This window comes from Euprymna scolopes, chromosome 25, assembly GCF_053919585.1.
Source record: "Euprymna scolopes isolate OS-2025 chromosome 25, ASM5391958v1, whole genome shotgun sequence".
NCBI lineage: Eukaryota > Metazoa > Mollusca > Cephalopoda > Sepiida > Sepiolidae > Euprymna > Euprymna scolopes.
Window position 1 is genome coordinate 81,248,357 of NC_136506.1, and position 27,500 is coordinate 81,275,856.

Here is a 27,500-nt window from a genome sequence, read left to right on the forward strand (position 1 = left end):
TGTTTTCTCTCTCTCTCTCTCTCTCTCTCTCTCTCTCTCTCTCTCTCTCTCTCTCTCTTCCCTTGCAGGTGTAATTTTTACTTATATATAAAAAGCACTTTGTGTGTGTTAGTCAATTAATTACCTATGGACTCAGATTGTATTTAAATTTCATACAAATGTTCTTTATGTACCTGGGAGTGTTCTTAGGTTTTGTCTCGGAATGCCTACAACAAGTATCGAAAATCGATAATAAAAAAAAATCCGATTAAAGAAAGAACAGTCCGATTTTGTAACAAAGTTAACACCTTTATACAGCCTAACATCGCAAGTGTATTTCATAAGTTGGTACTTTTGTATTTTTTGTATTGCTCTGAAATAATAACGTTATTATTTCAAAAGTCATTCTTAACATGAGGAGGGAAGAGTGTTTTGTAAATATTGTGTGCTTCCACCTAACAATTTAATTAAAGAGAAGATATCGTGAAACTTGAATTTAACCTGAAAAACTATTTAAAAAATAGCGCGGGACCAAAAATACATAACCACCCATGAGTTTTACCACCACACAAGCAGACGAGCCCGGAGCATAGTATAAGCAGTTTGATAAGACCGGGGTGCGTTCGAAATTAATGTTTCTGTTTAGAGAAGAACTTAACCATGATACCTGACTTTTGCATTTTAAATGTTAATTCAAGCCAAAGAAACCAAATTCAACCCAAAAAAGAATTTTATAAAATCAACGGTAAGTTTTCTACATTTCAATGAAAAATACAATCTATTATGAACTAAGACACTGAGGAGAGGGATACGAAGCTTCCCCCCGGTGCATCGTAGTGGCTTCCCGACTAGAACAGGCAATCAATCGATTTAATTAAAAGATGGGCGATTTCCCCGATTTCGATAACAATAAAAAATATTAGAATTGTAGAGCATTCGTTCATACTCATGCAACCACGGACAACGTATGGTCGCCCTTTTAGTTTTATTCGTCTACAGCAGGGGTTCTCAACCGGGGTCCATGGAATATTTCTCGGGGGGGGGGGGCTCCACAGAATTATTATTATTACTTATTATCATTATTATCATAATTATTATTGTTGTTGTAGAATACTTTATTTGCATTAAATTAGTTTTCATTTAAAAATAAAGCTTAATTTTATATTATTTCTTTGATTATTAAAACCTCAAAATTTATATGAGTGAAAAATAGAAGATTCGATTGTCTTATGACCAATAGTTATGAAGGGGTCCACCAAGATAAAAAGAAGAGAAAAGGGGTCCATGAGTAAAAATAAAGGTTGAGAAAGCAGTCGAACGCAATTGGCTCAACAACTTCTAAGCTCTTTCTTTACAATCGTTATGCAAATAGTAAGTGCTCGACTGAGCTATCCCTGACATCCTCTGTAAAACATTCACAGCAAGAACTTTTCTAACTACAACCACAGCAAATAACTCACCTCTCTCTCTCTCTCTCTCTCTCTCTCTCTCTCTCTCTATCTATCTATCTATCTATCTATCCATCTATCTATATCTCTTTATGCCCCTCATATATATATATATATATATATATATATATATATATATATATATATTGTTTTAACATAATCAAGACATCAAAGAATGGATTGATAGTGTATTTCATCGTTCGTAACAATTTCGCTGCCATTCGGGCAAATTCAAACCTTATATCGTTAGAAAATTTTCACAAGACGCTGTGAAAAAACACTTTTACAATGAACAATATGAAGTCCATTTCTCTTTTAAGGAAAACTATGAGAAAAATAAAATTTACCTACATTTCTTATATATAAGAAATGTAGGTAAATTTTATTTATATATATATATTAATTAATAATTACTACTTTTATTTTAAACAAAGGGCAAATAACTTCTTTTTTATAATAAAACGCTCAGGGAGCGAAAAAAGAAAAAATTAAAAATGACTAAATAAATAAATAAATAAAATTCGACAATCACACACACACAACACACACAAATATATATATATATATATATATATATATATATATATATATATATATATATATATATATATATATATATATATATATTTGCCACCCGGCGTTGTCCGATCGTACAATACGTTTAAACATGATATTTTAATTTATGCAGATGGCGTATGTATTATTATAGTATCAATCCTCTATTGATTATTATATATTACGAGGAATGCTTTGTCCGGTGAAATAATTCGCAAATAAATAAAATAAAATAAAAATGAAAATATCGTTCATGAAATTTCCGTCGGTATTTGTTTACAATATCACGTCAGCTTATATTTCGGCTTGACGATAAATGCCCTGGAAAAGTCACTTCTGATTAATGTTTAGTTTTTAAATATGCAAACGAAGAAATGATTTGCGGCAATTTTAAATGGTACCTCTTGTTTTATCGTAAATTAAACTAATTACCAAGAAAAAAAAAATCAAATAAAATGTTGAGGCACACCCGGACTTGAATAGGGGATTATTCGATCTGTAGTTGAATGATCTACCATTTAGGTATATCTCCAGATATCAATAAATCTTCTTTTTTTTTTTAAGAAGAAATGATTTGCTGAGATTTTATTATTTCATTTTGCCGGTGTAACATAAAATATTCCCTTGTAAAAATTATTCTTTTTATCTATAAGAAAGAAAAATTATTTTGCAGATCGGATTTTTGATTTTCGAAAATGATTTTCTGAGATTTTATTATCTTCCTTGGCCGAGGTAAAGTAAAATTTATCCTCTGCAAAATTCTTCTTCTTTATTTTAAAGATCCGACGTTTTCGATTCTCTGATACTGATCGGATGGATTTCTGTACAAAACATATCTAAGAACACTGCCAGACATATAAATTATTTTTGTGTGAAATTTGCTGAAAATAGGCTCAGCCTTTTTGGAACTTATGAGGAAGGGACTCTCTCTCACACATAGACACGCACACAGTGACTTTATATAATAGATAGATAGATAGATAGATAGATAGATAGATAGATAGATAGATAGATAAAAATATAGATAGATAGATAGATAGATAGATAGATAGATAGATAGATATTATATAAATGAAATTTTGTGTGTGTCTGTGAGTGTAAGTTTGTTTCTTATAGGCTTCACAACGGTTTGGCCAATTTTTATGAAAATTTTACACAAATGTACTTCATGTATCTGGCAGTGTTCTTAGGTTTTGTATCGGAATGTCTTCGATAAGTATCAATAATCGATTATCGAAGAAAATCCGGTCAAACAAGGAACAGATCATCCTATAAGAAAACCGATGCAACAAATAGGTAATTGATTAAAATGAATGTTTAAAAGAATGTGCAAATTAGCTAGATGTTTTGCAGATGAATGCAATTCCACGAACCATATATAAGAAAGTTGTATTTTCTTTTTAAATAAATGGAAAAAGGAGTTTTTAATATGAATATCAATACACAAAAACACAAGTTTATAGGAGTATATATTTTAACGGGCACAGACAGGTGGAAGTATGAATTTCCTTTATGTAATCGATGAGCAGGCCTCCCCGACGTTATTCGGGATCATAGATCACAGATCAGAGGATTTAATCAAAGCATATATAACATCTTTCTTTTAAAAGTTCTCTATCTACTGTTTTTTTTACACAGGAATCATCACTTATCAAGGCCCGGAGGCCACTCGAGGATAAGGTTTGATGGGTATACATTAGTCAATGTGATTATAACGTAGTAAACATAAGTAGTGGAAATTTTGTAAATTGGATTACTTAGGGAGACGGTTCATCAAGAACTTGTTTACGTTGGACTTGAAGACAATCAGATTGTAGTCAGGTGGAAAGCAGGCAATCGGAAGAGAATTCCACAGGCGTGCAGTTCTAAGAAAGAAACTTTGTTCGTGGAATCTACATTTAGGTCTAGGCACAGACAAGGAGTGTGGAAAATTATTGATAGTGGTTTCGGCCAGACGAGTATTTTTCGCGAATGTTTAGCGAGGGGGGGGGGACCATAGATTGAAGCCCAGATGAGCACTTGCCATGCAAATAACGATAAAGCAGAGACAGGCTCGCAACGTCTCTTCTGTGGGAAAGCGGTTGCAGGGAAGAGAAAAGAGCATCTATCTATCTATCTATATATATACGGCATAATCGCGTGTACACACCAGTTTTCGTCAAATTTAATTTAAGTTAAGCAATGTTGAGTCTGGCTAGTACCAGATGGGTGACCATTTGCGAATTCTGGGCGCTGTATATGCTCTCCACTTATCTCGGCATTGCGTCCAGCCGTCCTGAACCTCCACTTGCCACTAGTATTTAACAACGCCGACTTAGGAGAGGTGTGGTTGTTGATTGCGCAACTCTTGCTAAAAGAAATTCCACACGCAGGCACCCATGCAGTGGGTATCCATAGTCTGTTAAGACTGAAGGAAGCTACCATTTACCCAAGTCTACACATTTTTACTTTTCTCACCGACTGCCTCTCACTCTATCTTTCTTTCTTTCTTTCTTTCTTTCTTTCTCTGGCAACTGATTCAATATAATACAGCAAGAAAGAAAACAAGAAAGCCATATAAAGCTGACATATAATTTTAGCATTTTTCCTCTTTCTTTTTTTTTCTTTTTTTTTTTTTGCGCGACTGCATGAAAGAATGAAATAAAATGATTTACCCTCCCCCATGCACTCAGGGATTATAATTATGGCTAGGAAAACAGAATATTCATTGTTTTGACTCTCCAGTGTGTATCCGTTGATATCTTATATGCTTTTATATAGTTATGTGGTTCTCGGTTGATTAGCTGTGTCTAACTGTGTCGGATATATATTTGAGAGTCAAAACAATAATAAGAATATTTTGTTGTCATAGCTCTGATTATAATACTTCTGTTGTACTACCTATTTTACCAACTACAATGAATTCTTCTTCTGACTATAAATACCGGAAGCACATGTCTCTTGGCATAGTGACAACTGCAGCCTGTGCAGCCCATGATTTTACTTTGGCACGAAAGCCAACAGAGTGTAGACCATTATTGAAGTGTCGTTTTCCCTGTTGCTTGCCTTTGGTCCTGTGTAGTTCTAGGAGGTTCACCCTTCCAGTTCGTTGCTTCACGTCTTTTGGGGGAAGTAAAGTTATTGTTGACTGTCTGAGACGCCCCTGCCGGGGAATGTTGACGGAGCTTACGAGCAATTTTTAATAGACCAAAGTGCGTCTTCTTTTGGGGGGTATAGTTTTATTTACATCAAGTGGTTTCATGTATTGTCTGAAGCGATTTTCCAATAAAAAATTATATTTTTTAATATACTATTGTATACAACAATCACAGTATTATTTTTCTTTTTCTTTTTTTTTTTTTTTTTTTGCTAAAACCATATTTGGCTCACACTAAATCCTATGATATAAGGTTGATTAGTTTATATTGTGTGTGTTTTTTTTTTTTTTTACTTTTTGGCGAACGCACAGACAGATGTAAAGATGAATTTTATTAGATAAAAAACTAGCAGGACTATCTGGTGTTACCCGGGAACGAGAATAACAAAGTAGAAGTTTTAAGTTCTCTCTAACACACACTCTCGCTCTCTCTCTCTCTCTCTCTCTCTCTCTCTCTCTCTCTCTCTCTCTCTCTCTCTCTCTATCTATCTATCTATCTCTATCTATCTTTCTCTGTCTCTGTCTCTGTCTCTGTCTCTCTCTCTCTCTCTCTCTCTCTCTCTCTCTCTCTCTCTCTCTCTGAGCAACTAGTTCAATATAAAAAGAAAGCAAGAAGAACTATTCTAAGTGTATCTGGTAAAATGTCTGTCTTTTAGTCGGACACAAAGACGGAATCATATTTCGCTTTATTTAATAGCTAAACAATATTGCAGTTTTCTTTCTTGGCAGCATAAATATATCATATACGCAGACGTAATATACGACTTTTCTTTACATAGGCGATATGTATCAGATTTACCCTCCCCAATGTTCTAATACAATATTACAGTATTCTTTTTTACCACAAACAAATCATGCTCACACCGAATCCGATGATGTAATGCTCGTAATGGTATATTGTGGAGTATCTGGCTTTTAGACGTGCTCACATATACATACAGACTGAACATAAGACTTTATTTTATATAGTAGATATATGTTATCAGGTTGTAATTTAATAACTGAATAGTACCACTATTGCTTTGTATCTTTGACTCAAGTCTCGGCGTGAGCAGTTGGATGATATACCTCAGGACATATTATTCTCTCCCCTATCAGAAAAAGGTCTACGCGGACATCACAAGAAATTATTTCACCGTTGATTTCAATTGAACTGAAGGAGGGAGGGATGCTTTCTCAATGAGAATCGCTGCCCTTTGGAATAAACTTTGTGCTAGCAACGCATAATTCAAGTTTAATTTGTATAAAGTTGTCCTTATATCAAAGAAACAGACGGGAAAAAACCCCAACGCCTTTATATCTGGTATTTCCAACAACGCATAACTTAAAATATTGCAGCATTAAGAATTTTTTTTAAATTCAATTTATAAAATTATATAATCAATTCTTAATACTGCAATATTTTAAAGTTTAAATTTATTATATTTTTTACTAGAATATCTTGTCATTTCCTTTTCCAGTTTTAACGACTAGTCCTTTACTTTTCCATGTTTAAACTTCACCATATTACCTTTCATGCTCGCATTTTTTCTATTATAATAATATATTTAAATGGTTCAATTGTGGAGACGAAATTTATGTTCTAAACTTCTGTTCTGTCTTATTGCCTGAGATGTACAAAAAAAAATTAATAAATATTCAAATATCCATTCATCTCATATAAAGATCAAGTGCTAACCATAGGAAAGGCACCCGCTTTGTTTCTGAGAACGTTCACTGAAGTAAAATGAAACACCCAAGAGAAGAAGTCCTTTCACAAATACCACCAAATATTAGCAAGTTCCCCTGCCACATCTGTGAACGATTACGCAAGAATGACGATGGGTTTAAGAGCCACCTACGTGCACATGAACGTTAGACAATCAAGCTGAAGAAATGACAAGCGACTGTCAAGAAGTGGCTATCATAATGTAAAGGTTAACTCCTAAACTAATTAACCAATCAGTATAAATTTCGAAAAACAGCTGCTAGGCGTAAGGGGTACAAATGTGAGCTATATTTAGTTTGATTAAATTTATGAAAATGAAAATTCTGGCATATACGATTTTACTGGAATATTGATAATAACATTCATGCTAATAACATCAATATCAATATATTTTCCTCAAATTTTGGTATCTTTGGAGGTATTTCAAACGGTTTTAGGGTGTATAATATAAGAATAACTGTCTTTTTTTGAAATTTCAAATCTAATATATAAAAGGTTATATGTCTGTCTGTCTGTCTCCATATTTTCAAACTTTATCTCCTCCGAAACTAAAATCGCAGAGCAGTGCTAGGGGCCTCAAATGATTGGATTTTTTACGGACCGTTCTTTTATGGGTATTGTTTTAAGGGGTAGAAAAATGGATCAAAATTGAAAATATCGTTATACATTTTGTACATTCGTCTTAGTTTATTTTAAATTTTTAATCGGTTCAGTGGTAACGTCTTAGTTTATTTTAAATTTTTAATCGGTTCAGTGGTAACGTCTTAGTTTATTTTAAATTTTTAATCGGTACAGTGGTAACGTCACCACCTTTGAATACTATAGTTTTACTTTCGGTTTCAATTCTGGCTGATGGCACCCAAATACATTTTGTTTTACTTTTGAAATCACAACTCTATAATAATATCTGCGAAATCTGCACAAATAAAAATATCATATTAAGGCGTATTTTACGGGTGCCTATGCGCTAGTCTAATATATAAAAGACTATATGTCTATCTCCAGATTTTCAAACTCTATCTCCCCGAAACTAGTTTATTTTTAATTTTTAGTCACTTCGTCATACGTGCCAGGTTGGTATATCGGCATCGTCACCAGCTTTGAATTCTTCGGTTTCGATTCTAGCTAAAGCATCAGATACTTTTTTTTTTAATCACGACTCTATAATAATATATACGATATTTGGACAAATTAAAATAACATATTTAAGCGTATTTTACGCCCGAGCGAAACCGGGAAGCCACGTTAGTATAATATATTCATCATACGATGATCTTAATCTTCGTAAGTCTTATGGCCTAAAAAGAGATTTGATTTTTGTGAAGTTGGACTGAAATAAAATAAGACTAAAAAGTAAACATAAAGATACTCATCAGATTATAATTGAACAAGTTAAGCATGCATGCCCCCCCCCCGTGAGAGCAAATGACTAAGTTCAGCATCTGCCCTCACCCCCCCCCCATTTAACCCCAAAACTCTCCAGGGGACGTCAAATCCTGGTGAAGATGAACAAACGGTGCAGTTTTAGGCCTTAACATATGTAAATTTGAGTTCGGTACCATGCAAAAAAAAAAAAAAAAAAAAAAAATGACCAAGTCCATCATTTGCCCCCACCTCCACCCAGGTCCAAAACTCCCGAGGGGACGTCAACTCCTGGTGAAAATGAACAAAACGGTGCAGTTTCAGGCCTTAACATATGTAAGTTTCAGTTCTGCACCATGCAAAAAAAAATGAAATGACTAACTTCAGCATTTGCCCCCTCCCCCATTTAGTCCCAAAAGTCCCCAAGGCCTTAATATATTTAAATTTGAGTTCAGCACCATGCAAAACTGCTAAATAGACATACACAGAAAATTTGGGACAAATATGGTAAAATAGTCCCAAAAATGGAGTATTTTTTATTAGCCCTAAAAGAGCCCCTGGGCCACACCCAAGTGTTATCGCGAAGTATAGACAAACAAAAATACATAGAAATCAGTTAGTTACAACTTTTCAGAAAGTTATAAAAATCCAAGGCATCGTTTTTTTTAATAAGCACAAAAGTGTTAATTTTAGCCATTTTAACCTGAAAAGCATCCCTAGGGAAGGGGACCATCCGGAGTTTTCCCGAAAAATCCGTTCTGTTACATTTTTACTCATATCATGTTTAATGTTTGTGCAAAATTTCAAAAAATTCCAAGACGTAGTATTTGAGAAAAGTGCGGACAGACGAACGGACAAGGGGGAATTTACAGGTCCACCCTTCTTTTGTCGGGGGACTAATAACTGAATTTTATTATTATTATTTTTTTTTTTTTTTGTACCCACGTAAAATCTTGGGGTGAACAGTTAGAACGGAAGTGAATGAAGCAAAATGAGACAAACACTGAACATACGGCTTTTCTTTTTATTGTAGTTACTCAGCAGATTATAATTGAATAATCGAATGTTATTATTATTATTCCTTTGCCTTTTTTTTTTTTTTTTTTTTTTTTTTACTCACTTAAAATCTCGGTGTGAACAGTTGGAATGAAACATGGAGTCTAGTAAGAAAAAACAAACAAAAAAAAACAATAGATGATCAAGTCAAAGTTACTTTGGCCTCAATTACCAGCAAAATGAAAGTGTTGTCACCGTTGCAATTACATGGCGGGTTAAATAGCAAGGCGGATGCTAATAAATCGAACGTGAGCAGAATTGTTGAGACAATTTTAGGACATTAAACGACCACCACAAGAGAACATGCTGATCACGTGTCAGACATTAAGGTCGACTCTTATTTCTTCAAGGATTGTCGTTAATTTTTTTTAAAGTAATTATTATTTTTTTTTTAAGTATCTTTACAGGTAACAAATCTCATTATTTGTAAAATAATATTACAAGGAGCGTCACTGCGTCACTATCGAAGATTTTGTAGGTCCGTTCTGCTTCAGGTTGAAATAATATATATTTTTTTAATTAAGATAATCTACCGAATTCTTTGTAAGATTACGTCACGATACGTTCTAGCGTCACCACCAATGGCTTTGTTAGTTGGTCACACAATGTAACCCGGATATAAGAGCCTTCTTCTAGGGCGCTCTTGTATCCGGGTTATACTTATATCTGGGGTTTCTTATATCTTACACTGTACATTAATACAGGCTAACATTTGGGACCAGAGAAAATCTCTCTTAAATCCGCTTTTTCTTATATCTGGGTTTCTTATATTCGAGTTACATTTTAACATATTTTTTTGGTCTGTGATGTTTCAGTTTAAAATAATATCAGTTTTAAAAAAAATATTTGGTCTGTTACGCTTCGGTTTGAAATAATATTTGAATTAGTCCGTAACGTTTCAGTTTAATTTTTTATTTTGTCTGTCAAGTCACAGTAAAAAAAAAAAAAAAAATAGTATTTTTTTTAGTCCGTTAAGCTTCGGTTTGAAATAATGGTACTTGTAAAGTTTAATCATGACATTAAAAAAATGAAAATATCGAAAAAAAAAAGTTATATTGTACGTACCCGCTATGGAATGAAGTTCTCCGAAAAAAAAAGTCCCTTAATTTCATCAAGTGGGTTTTTTTTGTTTTTTTACAGCGAAAAAACAATTTGTTATGATACCGAGCAAAAGGTAATCATATTTCGATTTTTAGGAGGAAAAGCTAGTATTAAAAATGGAGAGGGAGTGTCGGCGCTTTAAACTGAATCTCCACGTGGCGTTTTCAAAAAAATTTTTAAATGGCTACCTTCAACGCGCTGTCATAAAAATGTGTTTTCCCGCTGTAAAACAACAACAACAACAAAAAAATACTCGATCAAATTAAGTGAATTTTTTTCAGAGATCTTCAGTCCAAAACAGATGCGCACAGTATAACCTGTTTTTGATATTTTAATTTTTTAATGTCTTGATTAAACTGTACAAGTATCGAAATAACATTTTCTTTAGTCTGTAACGTTTCAGTTTTTTTTAAAATATATTTGGTCCGTAACATTTCATTTTAAAATAATATGTTTTGGTTTATCAAACCTGAGTAAAAAATAGTACTTTTTTGTTCGTTAAGAGTCAGTTTTAAATAATATTTTCTTTAGTCTGTAACGTTTCAGTTTTTACAAACATATTTGGTCTGTGACGTTTCAGTTTAAAATAATATTTCATTTGGTCTGTCACTCTCAATAAAAAAGTATCATTTGGTCCGTTTAACCTCAGTTTAAAATAATATTTTCTTTAGTCTGTAACGTTCCAGATTTTAAAAAAATGTTTGGTCTGTAACGTTTCAGCTTAAAATAATATTTTATTTGGTTTGTCACTCTCAATAGAAAAAAATAGTATTATTTGGTCCGTTTATCCTTAGTTTGAAATAATATTTTCTTTAATCTGTAACGTTTCATTTTTATTTGTTTGCTTGTTTATTTGTTTGTTTAATATTTTATCCTTAACGTTTTAGTTTTAAATATTTTCTTTGGTCTGCCAAGCCTCAGTAAAAAAAATGAAATTTTCTTGGTCCAGTAAACTTTAGTTTTGAATACTCTTTTCTTTAGTCTGTAATGTTTCGGTCTTAAAAAAAAAATTGGTTCGTAACGTTTCAGTTTAAAATAATATTTTCTTTGGTTTGCCAAACTGCAGTAAAAAAAATAAACATTTTCTTTTGTCCGTAATGCTTGAGTTTTAAATAATATATATAATGTTTATCTGTTACGCCTCATTTAAAAATAACAGTGTTGGCATATCACGTTTAAGTTCGAAATAATATTTTTTCTATTTATCATGCAAACATTTTAAATTTAATTTTTTTTAGTCTGTTACGCTTCCATTTAAAATAATTTTTGAGGATTGTCATTTTTATCAGGCGGGGCCTAATTAACTTCTTCTTCTTCTTCTTCTTCTTCTTCTTCTTCTTCTTGTTATTGTTATTGTTATTATTATTATTATTATTATTATTGGCGGCGGCGGCGGCGGCGGCGGCGGCGGCGGCTCACAAGGAGCTTTCACACAGGGCATCAAAGATTTCTCCTTGAAAACAGCCTGTAGTGTTCCTTGGAAACTGAGTGACAACATGTCTCCCCAGATTTCCAGTACTCTCCACCTCTTTCGATAACATTTGTAAATAAATTTGCATTATCGCAACAGTTGCTTGCCATTAATTTCTCGTTGGCAACGGCTATTGTTCTTCACTAGAGTTTGAGTGGCAAATTATCCAGCGGAAATCTGGTCAGTGCTCTCGCTTCGGTTTTTCCTTCCTCCTTAACTCTACTTGACTGTTTGGTCTCACATTTTCGGGGGGGGGTCAGTCATGTGGTAATGGGGGATGCGGGTGGGGTTAGAGAACTTATAGATATGAGGCTTCAATGTTCTTGGTTCCATGCGGCGTTTTATGTTTTGCCTCTGCAGCAGTTTGTCTGGTCAGCGCTTGTTGCACATGCGTGTTAGTTTCCACATTCAAGGGTTTTCCTTAATATTTCAGATGTTTTCGTTATTGTTGCTCGTTGTATTTCTCGAGTTATTCCTTTGGTTCCAGTTTCTTCAATTCTTTTTTTAAAAGTTTTTCGGGATTGTTCCTAATGCTCCTACTACTACTACTACTACTACTACTACTATTATTATTATTATTATTATTATTATTATTATTATAATAGGTATTATTTAGATTTTCGTCATCTTCTATAGCCCTTTCAGCTCTCTGGCTAGCTCTGTGTATTTGCTTCGTTTCTTCTTTTCTTTGATATCTTCCCCGTGGTCGGCTGGAACAGTAAAGGCTACGATTTGACAGGACTTTTCTTTCTTTTTAATTATTACGACATCCGGTCTTCTTGCTTGGATGGGTTCATCAGTTTGTATGCCCATGTCCCATAGGATTTTCTGATTATCGTTTTCAAGTACTGTTGCCAGCTTATGTTTGTACCAATTATCTGTGCGTTCGGGATGCAGTTTGCATAATTCTCAGTGTACTGCCCTTCCTACTTGGTCATGTCTGCTCTTGTATTCATTTTGAGCCAGTTTGCTGCATTCACTTACTATCTGGTTTATCGTTTCGTCTCTTTATCCACAGAGTCTGCATTTACTGTTTTCTTGTTTTATCGATCTTTGCTTTGATGTGGTTGGTTCTTATCGAGTTATCTTGTGCTGTAATTTTTAGGGATTCAGTTTCTCAGCTTATGTGTTCTTTTCGCTTCCATGTCTAAGTGTTTTCGTTATTCTCATCTTTTGCCATCATTATGAATCTTCCATGTAGTTGGTTTTTTTTTCTTTTACATAGGAGTCACCACTTATCAAGGCGCCGAGGAGCCACTCGAGGATAAGGGTTATTAAGCGTAGAATGGGACAATATCGTAGTAGTCGTTATTAATGGAAATTTGGTAGATTGGATTACGTAAGGGGACGGTTCATCAAGAATTTGTTTATGTTGGACTTGAATACAACCAAGTTGTAGTCAGCTGGGAAACAGGCAAACGGAAGAGAGTTCCACAGGCGTGCAGTTATAAGAAAGAAGCTTTGTTCATGGAATCTACGTTTTGATTTAGGCGCAGTTAAACGTGGGGGAAGTTATTGACAGTGGTTTCAGCCATTTTTCTTTTCTCGTCTTATCCTTTATTTTTCTGTTTTCTGTTTTGTTGATTTTCTCAGTATTTCGCGCTACCATGATCATCCTTTCCGTGTTTTGCGTTATATATTTTTCTTCTTCTTTTTTTTTTGTGCCATGCACACAGTCTTCTATACAATCCAGTCCTCTCCCGCCTTCTTTTTTTTCACATAGAGTCGGTCATCATCATCATTATCATCATCATTATTATTATTATTATTATTATTATTATTATTGTTTGTTTGTTTGTTTTATTCAATTTATACAGTAGCGTCCAAAACTATTTTGAAAATAAATAAATGTTATAATTCTTTTTCTATCCTTTGCAAATGATTCAAATTTTAGCATGTTATTATGGATGATAACGACTACCAGTTGTCAAAATTTCAGCTTTTCACAGGTTTAAAAAAAAAATTCCCTTAGTTTTAGACGCAATTGTGTACACACACACACACACACACACACATATCTCTCTCTCTCATATATATATATATATATATATATATATATATATATATATATATATATATATATATATATATATTACATTTATATAATGAGTTATTTCTTTTGCACATTCACATTTTTTTTACTTTTTTGATTTTCATATTTTATATTTTAAGGAACTCGGAGTTTGGAGTATTGACTACATTCCAAGAGGAACTCGATTTGGTCCTTTGGTTGGTGATATAGTTCCTGCTGAACACTGTACTTTCAATATCAAAGATCTAAGAAAAACATGGAAGGTAAGTCTTGAAGAGACGACCGAAATGATGAGCCCGTTTCCTCGGCTTAAGAAGTTATGTTTTCGGTTGACTTTGTAACTATGTATGTTTGTAGGTTCGTTTGTTTGCGTACTACATAGCGTCAACATCACTTGACCAATCGTTACATAACTAAGTCAAAACATCGATCATTTTCATTATATAAATAATATCCGACTGAATTTGGAATTTGTATGCACTGTCAAATGTAATATTTTGTAAATCACAGAGTGAATATGTTTTCTTGAAATGCGCAGAAACAATTTGTTTATAAATAAAAGTGTTTTCGAAGGGAATATGGAATATTACTTTGAATAAAATTACCCTGATACTACACACACACACACACACACACACACACACACACATATATATATATATATATATATATATATATATATATATATATATATATATATATATATATATATAGTGCAAAATTTTGTTGAAAATTCAAAGACCCACGGTTTCTTTTTTATAACCTTTGTTTATTTCCTGGATTTTTTTTCATTACAGCTGTTTCGTTAGTGGGAAGGCAATTTTACGATTTATGTGTCCATATCTTGTCCCCACCAACTTCTTCAGATGTTTTACCATTAGATTTTTACAACAAAAAGGTATGCTGAACATCGTATTCTGGTAAAAGGACTTCCAATATATATATATATATATATATATATATATATATATATATATATATATATATATATATATATATATATATATTAGCAGGAAGGCCTGACGGTACCTGGGAATAAATGATGATAAACGAATGTTTCGGACTCCCATATTCTATTGTCATCGAAATCGGCAAACTCACCCATTTTTCAATCAAATCGATTAATTGCCTGCTTTAGTTGGAGACCCACTATGGTGCACCGGGAAGAAGCCCCACATGCCTCCCCGCAGTGACTTAATCCACAATACATTAAAGTCTACATTGCACTGCAGAGAACCTCCGGTTAAAATATAACATTTTTTATATAATAGCTTGAATGAAAGTTTAAAATGAAAAAGTCAAGTACCATGCTTCAATCGTTCTCTAAACAGCAACATTCATTTCGAACACGCCCCTATCATATCAAAGGACATACTGTTGAATTTATATTCCGGGCCCTTCTACTTGTGCGGGAAAAAACTCCACATGCCTCTCCGCAGTGACTTAGTCCACAATACATTAAAGTCTACATTGCGCTCCTGACGAAGACATTATATCGCCGAAAATTTGATATGAATAAATAAATGTTTATTTTAAAATTTTCTGCGTTAATCAAAATTTAAACAATGCTTACATAAATAAAATATCCACTAAGAATGATTTTGAATTAAAATAAATCACATAAAAATATTTTTATCATACAAACATGTGCTTTATTCAGAGATTAATTTTAACATTTATAGTTTAAATACAATTTCAGGCATATGATCTCGCGACTCGTGCGTATATGGTATAATCTACAGGTTTAACTTTCACAAACTCTGCGCATTAAATTAGGCTGTATTTCGGTAATAACGGGTCGAATGGTATTTTCAAAGTAGTCTCTTCTGTCTGGCTTATCAGCGTAGATATGGGACTTTACAAATCATCAAAGAAAATTGATAAGAACAAGATGACACGTTAACATGTCCATTTTGTGAAATTATTCGCTCATCTAATGTTTCAGTAAATTGATCGTATCATTTGCAATTTGCAAACGTTGCTCAGGTGTCAGATTCTTTATGATTAATTGTTAAACCAAACTAGACTTAAAATAACCGATAGTTGCCAAATCTGCAATGTGAACTTAAGTGACAGAATTACATTTCAACTTTAGAGTGCTCAAAAATAAGAACCGATATATATATATATATATATATATATATATATATATATATATATATATATATATGTCATCCGCATACAGTACTATTTTTTTTACATGGAGTTCACCACTAATCAAGGCCCAATGGCCACTCAGGGATAAGGGTTATTGTGTGTACAGTAATCAAAGGGATAGTGTAGCAATAGTATTGAAGAATTGGTAAGGTGTCATTACTGGGGGGGGCGGTTCATCAGGAATTTGTTTGTGTTGGACTTGAAGACATCCAGGTTGAAGTCGGGAGGGAAACAGGCAAGCGGAACAGAGTTCATCAAGCGTGCAGTTCTAAGAAAGAAGCGTTGTTCATGGAATCTACGTTTTGATTTAGGCACAGATAGGGAGTAGGGACAATTATTGACGGTGGTTTCAGCTAGTCGGGTGTTTTTTGAGAAAGATTGGCGAGGAGGGACCAGAGAATGAAGCTCTGACGAGCACCTGCCATGGAAATAACGATAGAACAATGACAGGCTCGCTACATCTCTTCTGTGGAAAAGAGGTTGCAGGGTAGAGAAAAGGGCATCCCCCCACCAAGCCACGGAGTCTATTTTGTACTCCGTCAAGGTAGAATAGGCTGTTTTTTGCAGCCCCTGCCCAGATGTGGCAGCAGTACTCCATCTTTGAACGTACTTGGCTCTTATATAGATAGAGAATTGCATCATTAGTGAGATATCTTCTGGAGCGGTAGAAGGATCCCACCATTTTCCCAGCGACCTTGGCCACAGACTTGATGTATGTGTTCCATTTAAGATCAGGTGTAAAGGTCAAACCCAGGAGCTTATCAAATCCTGGGGCCTCCCTTAGACGAGAGCCATCCATTTCAATTGATGCCAGATGGGGATCAGAGCGTTTATGATGTAGAGATAGGAGCTTGGTCTTAGATGCATTAAAGGTAACCAGCCACCTCTTTCCCCATTGTACCACGCGCTCAAGATCAAAGGAGAGAGAATCAGAGAGAACATCATCATTTACGGCCTTTGATGTGTTGCCATAGATGGTCGTGTCATCAGCATAGATGTCAACGAAAGATTTTAGTATGTGCTTTGGGAGATCATTGGTGTAGATCAGGAAGAGAGTTGGGCCCAGTATGGACCCCTGAGGGACTCCAGCATTAATACTGTGGACCTCTGATTTCTGCCCATCAACAACTACTCTTATGAGCCTATCTGAGAGAAATGACTTAATGATAGAGAAAACATTTCCAGTTATACCGTAGCTGTAAATCTTGTGTAGTAGTTATGCCAAACCTTATCGAAGGCCTTTGATATGTCGAGAGTAATTGCCCTAGAAATTAAGCTTTTATCGAGAGATTCGTTAATCCTATGAGATATAACCGTTAGCACATCTGCTGTAGATCTAGCAGAGCGGAAACCATATTGCGTGTCGCTAAGGTTATTTCTGCTGAGGTGGTTGACTACTTCTCTATTTATTGTGTCAGTGCGGCTAGACAAGCAACTACCTCAAGAAACCGCCCAAACAACAGTCAGAGCTTCTAACCGTTGCGCTATGCAGCTGCTGCTATGCGGGCAGTGAATTAACAATGTTTTGACATCGTCCAAATACCTAAGCTCTATTTGTTTGCTTCATACGCTAATGGTAATTTGTTTATCACTTCTCAAATGCTCAACCTAAGATAGGGAGCATTATAGTCATTCATATACAGTACCGGTTAGCTGTTTCACAGCTCACCAGTACAGCTAGACAAGTAACTACCTCAAGCCAGGATCGAAACCCGATCGCCCAAACGATAATATGAAAATTTAGAATTAAATTTTGTAAATTAAACAATTGATGACAATTTTTTTATTCGACAAGGTGTACAATTTTTTTTTTGTTAATTTAGAAGTTTTTTCCTTAATCCATGGATTTTCAATAAATGGCTCATCTCATCAGAGGGAATCTTTTTTTTTTAGCAAAATAAAGTTTATAGGCAGTGAAAAATGTTACTATTTAGTACATAGATTTAGAAACTAAAAAGCTTACATGAAAAGCCTAAAAGAAGCCAAGATATTTTTTAAAGTATATTCTATGGTTTAGTTAGGTTTAATGAAGAAAAATAGAGGCACAGTCAAAAAATCAAAGGCAATGAAGAAAAATATAATCAAGATAAAAAAAAAATGGAGAGTTTTTTAATGTTAAAATACCTTATCGCTCTTTATGGATTACATCACACGCATAAATTATTGAAAATCCATTGATTAAGGAAAAAACTTGAAAACTTCTCCTTGCCACTGAACTCAAACAGTGCCGATCCAGGAGAGATGTGGTTGGTGATTGCGCAACCCTTGCCTCAAAATTACATGCGCAGCTGTCCATACAGAGGGTATCCTTTGTCTTTCGAGACTGAACGGAGGCATCGATGGATTAATAAAAAGAACTTTAAAATTTTGTATCCTTTGTCGAAGAATAAATTTGTCCTAATTTTTTTTATTTACAAAATTCAGATGCAAATTTACATTTATACTATTGCCTTATCTCGTATATTGAGCTTTTTTTATCTGGTTGGGATTGTCTTATGAATATTGATACTAGTATTTATATGGGCTTAAATTTTACAGTATTGTACAATCTGTAATCTGAAAGCATTTAAAAAATTTTTAGTTAATTTTATATATATCTATACTCCTATAAAAAAAATGGTATATTGGTATTCATATTGAAAACCCTTTTTTCTATTTATTTAAAACTAACGGGGGTGCCTGGCATTGCCCGGGTGTTTAGGGTGTGTTTTGAATAAAAAAAAAAAAAAAAAAGGTCGTAGTAGGCAAGCAGGCAGGCTGGCTCGAACCCGTACCGCGAAGGAGGAAAAGAACGTGAAAAAAAAAGAAGAGGATAGTGAATGAGTTGGTAATTAACTTTTGACTGGGTGGAGGATATTGAAATTAAAAAAAAAAAAATTTTTTTTTTAAAACATAGATAGAGAGGTGGGATCGAACTCGAAAACGTGGGGTAATTAGTCTTCCTCCCTAATCAAGGTATTCAATGAGTTAGTAATGAACTTAATCATCATAGGAGTCGGGGCAGAAATGAAAGTTGCTTTTAAATCTGGCCGAGGGCCAGTTAAGCTTTCCGCTTTCTATCGTGGAATTTATTTGCTTCCCCACGAAAGCAAATTAGACATATGGTCATTTATAATGCGGATGAAAACCATTTCCCCCCCCCCCAAATGGGGGCACTCTGGCAGTATCCAAATAAATAGGAATTGCGTCAGTATGAAGGGTTTTCCCTACATTGACCAAGAACGAATTACAGAACAGATGCTACTCGGCCGGAATTCCAGGCGCCAGACGTTTGCGTTTGATTAGTTTCGACATTTATACGAAAAAGACAAACAAACAGGACAGGACGGCGGGAATTTTTTTAAACTCGATAAAAAAGTGAAAGAAACCATGTCCGTTTGAGAATCTCTCGTTTTTATATATGTTATATTTAAAAAAAATAAATAAATAAAATATATATATATATATATATATATATATATATATATATATATATATATATATATATATATATATATATATATATTAACTAAAAGCTAAATAGAATGTGCGTATATAAAAACGGGAGACAACCACAACTCTTCGCATAAGCCTGCGTGGATGAAACGCGGAAGGAATATTCTGTGAAGCATAATTGCCGTATATATTTTCATAACTTACTACCTAGCTCTACCTATGTATTGAGCACTGTTGAAGTTACGTGAATGTTACGCATAAAATAATACTTTCATATAGTAATTTATGTGATTAAATGAAGTACTCATATACATATATATATATATATATATATATATATATATATATATATTACTTTTCCTTTTTATAATATATATATATATATATATATATTGCTTTTCCTTTTTTTATAATATATATATATATATATATTACTTTTCCTTTTTTATAATATATATATATATATATATATATATATATATATATATATATTGCTGTTCCTTTTTTATAATATATATATATATATATTGCTTTTCCTTTTTTATAATATATATATTACTTTTCCTTTTTTATAATATATATATATATATATTACTTTTCTTTTTTTATAATATATATGTGTATATATATTGCTTTTCCTTTTTTATAATATATATATATATATTACTTCTCCTTTTTTATAATATATATATATATTACTTTTCCTTTTTTATAATATATATGTGTATATATATTGCTTTTCCTTTTTTATAATATATATATATACTGCTTTTCCTTTTTTATAATATATATATATATATTGCTTTTCCTTTTTTATAATATATATATATATATTGCTTTTCCTTTTTTATAATATATATATATATATTGCTTTTCCTTTTTTATAATATATATATATATTGCTTTTCCTTTTTTATAATATATATATATATATTGCTTTTCCTTTTTTATAATATATATATATATATATATTGCTTTTCCTTTTTTATAATATATATATATTACTTTTCCTTTTTTATAATATATATATGTATATATATCACTTTTCCTTTTTTATAAATATATATATATATTACTTTTCCTTTTTTTTATAATATATATATATATATATATATATATGTATATATTACTTTTCCTTTTTTATAATATATATATATATTACTTTTCCTTTTTTTATAATATATATATATTACTTTTCCTTTTTGTTATAAAAAAATATATACATATTACTTTTCCTTTTTTTTACTTTTCCTTTTTGGTTGTAAGGAAATATAGAAAAAAACAAAATGTCAGATATAAAAAATTTCTCAGATTTTACGGACTAGTTTTACACTCATAGACAAGTATTTTTTTTTTTCTCTGTTTGAAAAAAATTCCTTTTCGGTTTTGTTGTTTTTATTGTTGTTTTCTTATTTCCTGATTAAATGTTATCTATATTCCATTTACTTTTTCGTCTCCCTCTCCTTCCTATAGACTGAGACGTCCGCAAATTGTAAGTGTAATTTTATTCGTTAGTCAAAAGGAAATTGTCCACCATTGAGAGTGAATGCAAAGCTTTGAAAAAAGGAGAGAAAAAAAAACAATTTCCGGTAGTTGGTTTCATTTATTTGTTTGTTATATTTATTTATTTATTTATTTTTGTGTGTGACAAAGAAAGTGATTTTTCATTATTTTTTACCTGGACACGCGCACATACACCGATGAGGGCTTTTGTTGCGATTTAGTACACCAATTTCTTACAGACGTTCGTTTATCTGACCTGTTGGCGAGATTAGGAGTGGTTTTTGATGTTTCCGAAAAAAATAAAATTAATAATAATATTAGCAATATCAAACGAACCAAAGCGAAACTGAGTGCACTGAAAAAAAATATTAAAAGAAAGGAACAAAAAAAAAACAATCAAAACGAATCGTAATTTCAATGTTAGATAAATTAAATAAATTAAATAAACTAATTAACGTAAGTAAATAAATAAAATACCTAATTCAAATAAATAAATAAATAAATAAAATAACAAAATTAAGTAAACAAATAAAATAAATAAGTTAAGGAAAGTAGGAAGTAAACGTTTACAATAGCACTAGTAAACCAGCTTGAAAGTCGAACACATACCTGACGAAGGTAGTTTTTTCCTGAAATATTACAGTACGCATTTTCCACATGACCAAATAATAACACAATACAAGTATAACATTTAAAATATATAATTAAATAATACTTTTGTTTTACATTTAGACACTAGTGTCTCATGCTTACGAAATCATCAGTGTAGGATGTGGCAATTCCTGCCGGTCAATGGATGTATTAATTTGCTTCACCACTGATCAAATTAGGCACAAGACCATTTTTTAATGTGGAGAGTGAAGGGGGGGGGAAGTTGGATAGTGACAATTGGTATGAAGAGTTTCCCCGACATTGACCAATAACTGATTGCTACAAGAGCAATGGTCTTATATGTGGGGTTGCCCCCACATATGGTCTTTGCTTGAATTCTGTTGCCCAGTCCCATCAGATCACCGAAGTTAAGCAACGTTGAGCCCGGTCATTACTAAAATGGGTGACCAATTTGGGAAGTCCAGGTGCTGTATGTAGGAGGACGTCGACAGCTCCCTGCAAAAAAGTTAACAAAAAAAAAGTCGTCATCTCCCCTAACGGGGATATATATACATGCGACTAGGGGCCGCTTGTGAATTTCATACTCCCATGAAACTTCCTCCTTCGGAGGAAGCCGGTTAAACCCTGAATAGGGTTAGTGTTGACTGCACACACACACACACACACACACACACACACATCGACATATCTCTCTATTAGAGCACAATGCCAGAGGGCTGCTTTTCAACTGTCTACAACATGGTTGTCTTCAAGCCCATTGCAGTTTCAATCATCCAAGACGTAGTCTCATCAGTCACATGACAAACTTGTGAACCCTTATGCTCGAGTGGCCTTTGGGCCTTAATAAGCGGTAGTTTGTTGTAGAACCTGTAAAACTACATGTACGTCATTGAATGTCGGTTTGTGTCGTATGCCATGTGTCATTATTATGTCATCTTAGAGAGAGGGTCTAAAAACACTCTTTAATCTAATAAGTCTCTCACTGTCAACCAAGTCCCAGCTCATGTCCCATCGCCACAATGTAGCATTCCTGTGCTTGTTTTACGAGTACGAGGGGCGTTCAAAATGTAATGCCTCCTATTTTTTATTCCGCCAATATGGATCAGAGGGGATTACAAATGCATTATTATGATGACTGAACTTATGCATTTCATCTCTCCGTTGTAGATATTGATGCTGTGAGAATCTAAGAAAATAACCCTTGTCATGGACATGCGTCAGAAGCGGAGATTCGTTATTGAATTCCTGGCAAAGGGGCGTTAGGAATGGTGGTGACTATGTAGAAAAATAAATTCTGGATCACAAAAGGTCGTTCGTTTTAATAGTAGCACTCTCGTTAACGTAGCTCTTCAACTTTTTTAAGCTAAAAAAATAGGAGGCTTTACTTTTGGAACGATCAGCGTATTACAAAGAGCGCTTCGGACACTCATGCACAGCCATCGTTCATCGTTGGCAAAAGTGCATTGAGAATGATGGTGACTATGTAGAAAAATAAATTCTAGGTCACAAAAGGTCGCTCGTTTAAATCGCATCACTCCCGTCTTCATAGCTCTTCAACTTTTTGAGTTAAAAATATAGGAGGCTTTACTTTTGGAATATATAATATAATAGTTTGCGTGATCCTTCCTTGGTTAGTCTGTACGTTACGTTTTGAAAAAGGCCAAGAACAATTTTTGAAAATCGAACTGCTCCCCCCCCCCAAAAAAAAGGGGTAAAAGAGCGGAACTTGTATTTCAAAAGGCCAACCAAACAATCCAAGACAATAATATAAAAATTACCTCTCTTTGATGTAGCCCCGTTTTCGAATATCATTATAATAATATATGATCGTTGTTGCAATAGCGTGAGAAAGAAACTTGTCATTTCGACGTGCAGCGGTTATTCACCAAAGAAAGAATTCGACAAAACATTACGTAAAAAAGAGAGCATTCTACCGCTCCAGAAGATATCTCACTACTGATGCAATTCTCTATCTATATAAAAGCCAAGTACGTCCAAGGATGGAATACTGTTGCCATATCTGGGCAGGAGCTGCAAAAAAACAGTCTATCCTGCCTTGACAGAGTACAAAATAGACTTCGTGGCTTAGTGGGGGATGCCCTTTTCTCTACCCTGCAACCTCTCTCCCACAGAAGAGACGTTGCGAGCCTATCCTTGTTTTATCGTTATTTCCATGGCAGGTGCTCGTCTGAACTCCAATCTCTGGTCCCCCCTCGCCAATCTTTCACGAAAAACACCCGTCTAGCCGAATCCACTGTGAAAAATTTCCCCCACTCTTTATCTGTGCCTAAATCAAAACGTGGATTCCATGAACAAAGCTTCCTTCTTAGAACTGCACGCCTGTGGAACTCTGTTCCGTCTGCCTGCTTCCCACCGCACTACAACTTGGATGTGTTCAAGTCCAATGTTAACAAATTCCTAATGAACCGCCTCCTTAAGTAAACACTTCATCAAATCTCTACACTAACGTAATGTACTTGCAATAACCCTTATCCCTGAGTGGCTTCCGGGCCTTGATAAATGGTGATCACTGTGTAAAAAAAAAAAAAAAGAAAAAAGAAAAGAACGATGCTAAGAAGTGCTGAATTGAAGGGATAAATTAAAAATTTGTCTCCTACAATGTGATTTTATTATTTGTATTGGACTATGTAGCACAATATTATTTTCTGAGTGTGTGAAATGTTTTTGACTCCCGATGGGGGGGGGGGTTGAGACCAATGATTTCGTAGATCGTTTTTATAACCACCGGTTGTGCTAACCAACTAATGAAAATCTTCCAAAGTTACTGTAAAAATTGTCGAATTTTGGATTCAATCAGTTCGCCGTTAACTATGTCACGGACCGCATTTCATTCTTGGTCGCCATCTTTTTTACTAGCAATTACTTTACACTCAGTATCGGGACTGCACTGCTTCTCCACCGCCATCTTTGTTCAACAGGATGTCTCAACACTTAGCAGGGTATTTATTAGTACTTACTGATTCATCTCATTTGTATCAGTTTTATATTTTAAAAAATATATTTTTAAAAATATATACGAAATAATCACGTTGACAAACCGGTTCCTGCTGGATCACCGAAGTTAAGCAACGTTGAATCTGGTCAGTACTAAATGGGTGACCATTTGGGACTTCCAGGTGCTGTATGTGCTCTCCGCTTATCTCAGCATTGTTTCCAGTCATCCTGGACTTCTCCTTGCAACTGGACTCAAACAATGCCGATTCAGGAGAAGTGTGGTTGAGATTACGCAACCCTTGCCTCACAACTGCATGCGCAGCTGCCCATACAGGGGGTATCCTTTGTCTTTCGAGACTGAACGGAGGCATCAATATTTAAAATATAATGGACACTATTTTCATAGAAATGTTAATAAACTCATATTTGCTGCGCGCTATTGATTTTTCTGCCCTCAAAACTAATCTTTTGAGCTACCCAGAAAAATATCAGCTTTATCAAAACATATTTGTTGATTAAATATATTTCTCATTCTGTGGAATTTCCACGGGTCTTGCTAGTTAAAAGTAAGAGTAGAATGGGAGATACGTGTACAGGAAGTTGGATCATGATCGGAAGTCCGCAATGACACGTAGAAAGGAAGGTTATTTTCTTTTGCAGAAAAGCTGGTTGTGTTCAGTTGCAATTTCTCGACACTCCGCTTTTTTATTTCCCTTAACCGCCAAACGGGATGGCATTAAATGTAACTTTTAAGTGTGGCGAAAAAATGATTGAATAAAACAGAAAGGCGGACACTTCGACTGCCACATCACAACTATGGCTACAGAAATATGACCAGTTGATTCCGCCGACGAAGTGAACGCATTCTGGTGATTGAAGAACACTCCTAACTAGTGCTCCATCTATGCCCCCCTTGCTAAACTTTCACAAAGACACTCGACTAGCTACAACCACTATAAACAATTTTCCCACTCTTTATCTGTGCCTAATTCTAAACGCATATTTCCATGAACAAAGTTTCTTTCTTAGAACTACCCACACGTGGAACACTGTTCCACTGGACTGCTTCCCAGCCGATTACAACATGGCAGCTTTCAAGTCCAATGTAAACAAACTCTTTTTGAGCCGTCCCCTTAAATAATCCAAATTCTTCCCAATCTACATCATTAACGGTTCTAAACTATCACCTTACATTCAATAACCTTTATCCTCGAGTGGTTTCGGGCCTTGAGAAGTGATGACTACCTTGCAAAAAAAAAAAAAATAATAATAATAATAATAATAATAATAATAAAGCTCTAATTTTTCTTAGGAATTGATTTCATTCATTAACCTATTGCAAAAAAAAAAAAAAAAGACCCTACGTAAACGAGTACATCAGATAGTCTTAAATAATATACCAGCTGCTGGAGACGTATAATTACTCACTACGAAAACTAATTGTGGCTGTTCTGAGGCTTTTTGTTAGATTGTCAAAGTCGCGGCGAGCGTATCACAGGTGGGCGGGGCGGGGGTGGTGGGAGTCGTCAGCATATCATTTCACGGCGAGTCCGATGACGGCAAAAATCTATAAAGATACTTATATCGGCTTTGGGGTATATTTAGTACAACCGTTGAAAGGGAATCAGCCGCACGAAGATTGCTTTTTGCCATCTTTTAATCAAGATATTACACCGGTTTCACGCATGTTTGGCGGCCCCGCGAAAGTTCACTGAAGTCCCGGGTGACTGGCCAAAACAAGATAGCGGAACAAAAATAAATGGATAAATAGATGGAGAGAGAAAGGGAAACAAACTGACGATCATCTTCTCCCTCCCTTCCTTATTTAATTCGTCAGATTAATTTTATCATTATTACATTTTCCCCCATAACAAGGCACAGTGCCACTTTGTTGTAAGGGGACTGCTATCAGGGACATAAGTTGCAGGGATACTATGTAGGGAGTTGAGCAGCAAGATGTCTGTTCACATTACACTTGCACTTCTGCATGTCAGTACAGTTGGGGAAGCAGGAACACGGAAGAGAATTCCAGAGTCTAGCAGCTTCTGGGGAAGAAACTATTAGAGTAGCAGGCTTTCTTACATTTAGGGATTTCTACTGTTTAGGGGTGGGACTTTGCTGCTTATCAGGTTTGGTGGGGGTGTTTATGTCGAGTGAGTACAAGGGCTCGTAGTTCGTCGGAGCATCTACCATTAAAATACTTATAAAATAGGCAAAGAGATGCAACATTTCGTCGAGGGGACAGCGGTTGAAGTCTAGATGAGATCCCTAGATGTAAGAAAGCCTTTTACTCTAATAGTTTTTCCCCCAGGACGGCAGGACTTTGGAATTCTCTTCCGATGTCCTGCTTCCCCAACTGTTCTGACATGCAGAAGTTCAAGTTTAATGTGAACAGAAATCTTGCTGCTAAACTCCCTACACATGCACATAATACATATACACATATAAAATAAAAATAAAAAATTAAGCAGTAAATATACATTAATAAAGACAATTATACATGGTCGCGACCCTGGACATTCTAATGTTTTGGACAGATTATCGGTCAAAGCCACAAGTCCTCGTCAGGCGACTTAAAGAAGATTGCCTTTCACTAAAGAATCCGGCTTTTAAAAAAGGTTTAAGAGCCGGACTTCTTCAGTAGAAGGCAATCTTTATTAAGTCGCCTGACGAGGACTTGTAATCTTGACCGGCCTCCTGTACGAAACATTAGTATGTTCAGTGTCGAAACCATATAAATTTGTCTTTATCAATAAAAATGTATCTCGCACTTTTTATTAACCACTCTTAATAGCCTCGTTAAATTCAAGAGTTTTCTCTCTTGAATAACTTTAACTTGAGATATATATATATATATATATATATATATATATATATATATATATATATATATATATATATATATATATATATATATATATATATACTGCTCTGGCTACACATTGAGCACTCTAGTCCGGTTTTTCCCCACTGGTAAATAAATAAATATA

The 27,500-nt window shown here is 34.2% G+C and overlaps 1 protein-coding gene across 2 annotated transcripts in view; it reads left to right on the plus strand.

Annotated features, from left to right (window-relative positions):
- The window catches only part of LOC145247461 (PR domain zinc finger protein 1-like), a 137,679-nt gene that overhangs the window by 80,481 nt on the left and 29,698 nt on the right, over positions 1 to 27,500 (plus strand). For both annotated transcript variants that reach the window (XM_080109246.1, XM_080109247.1), the window contains exon 3: positions 13,989 to 14,111. In XM_080109246.1, the coding sequence (XP_079965372.1) occupies positions 13,989 to 14,111 (123 nt within the window). The remainder of the gene's footprint in view (positions 1 to 13,988; positions 14,112 to 27,500) is intronic.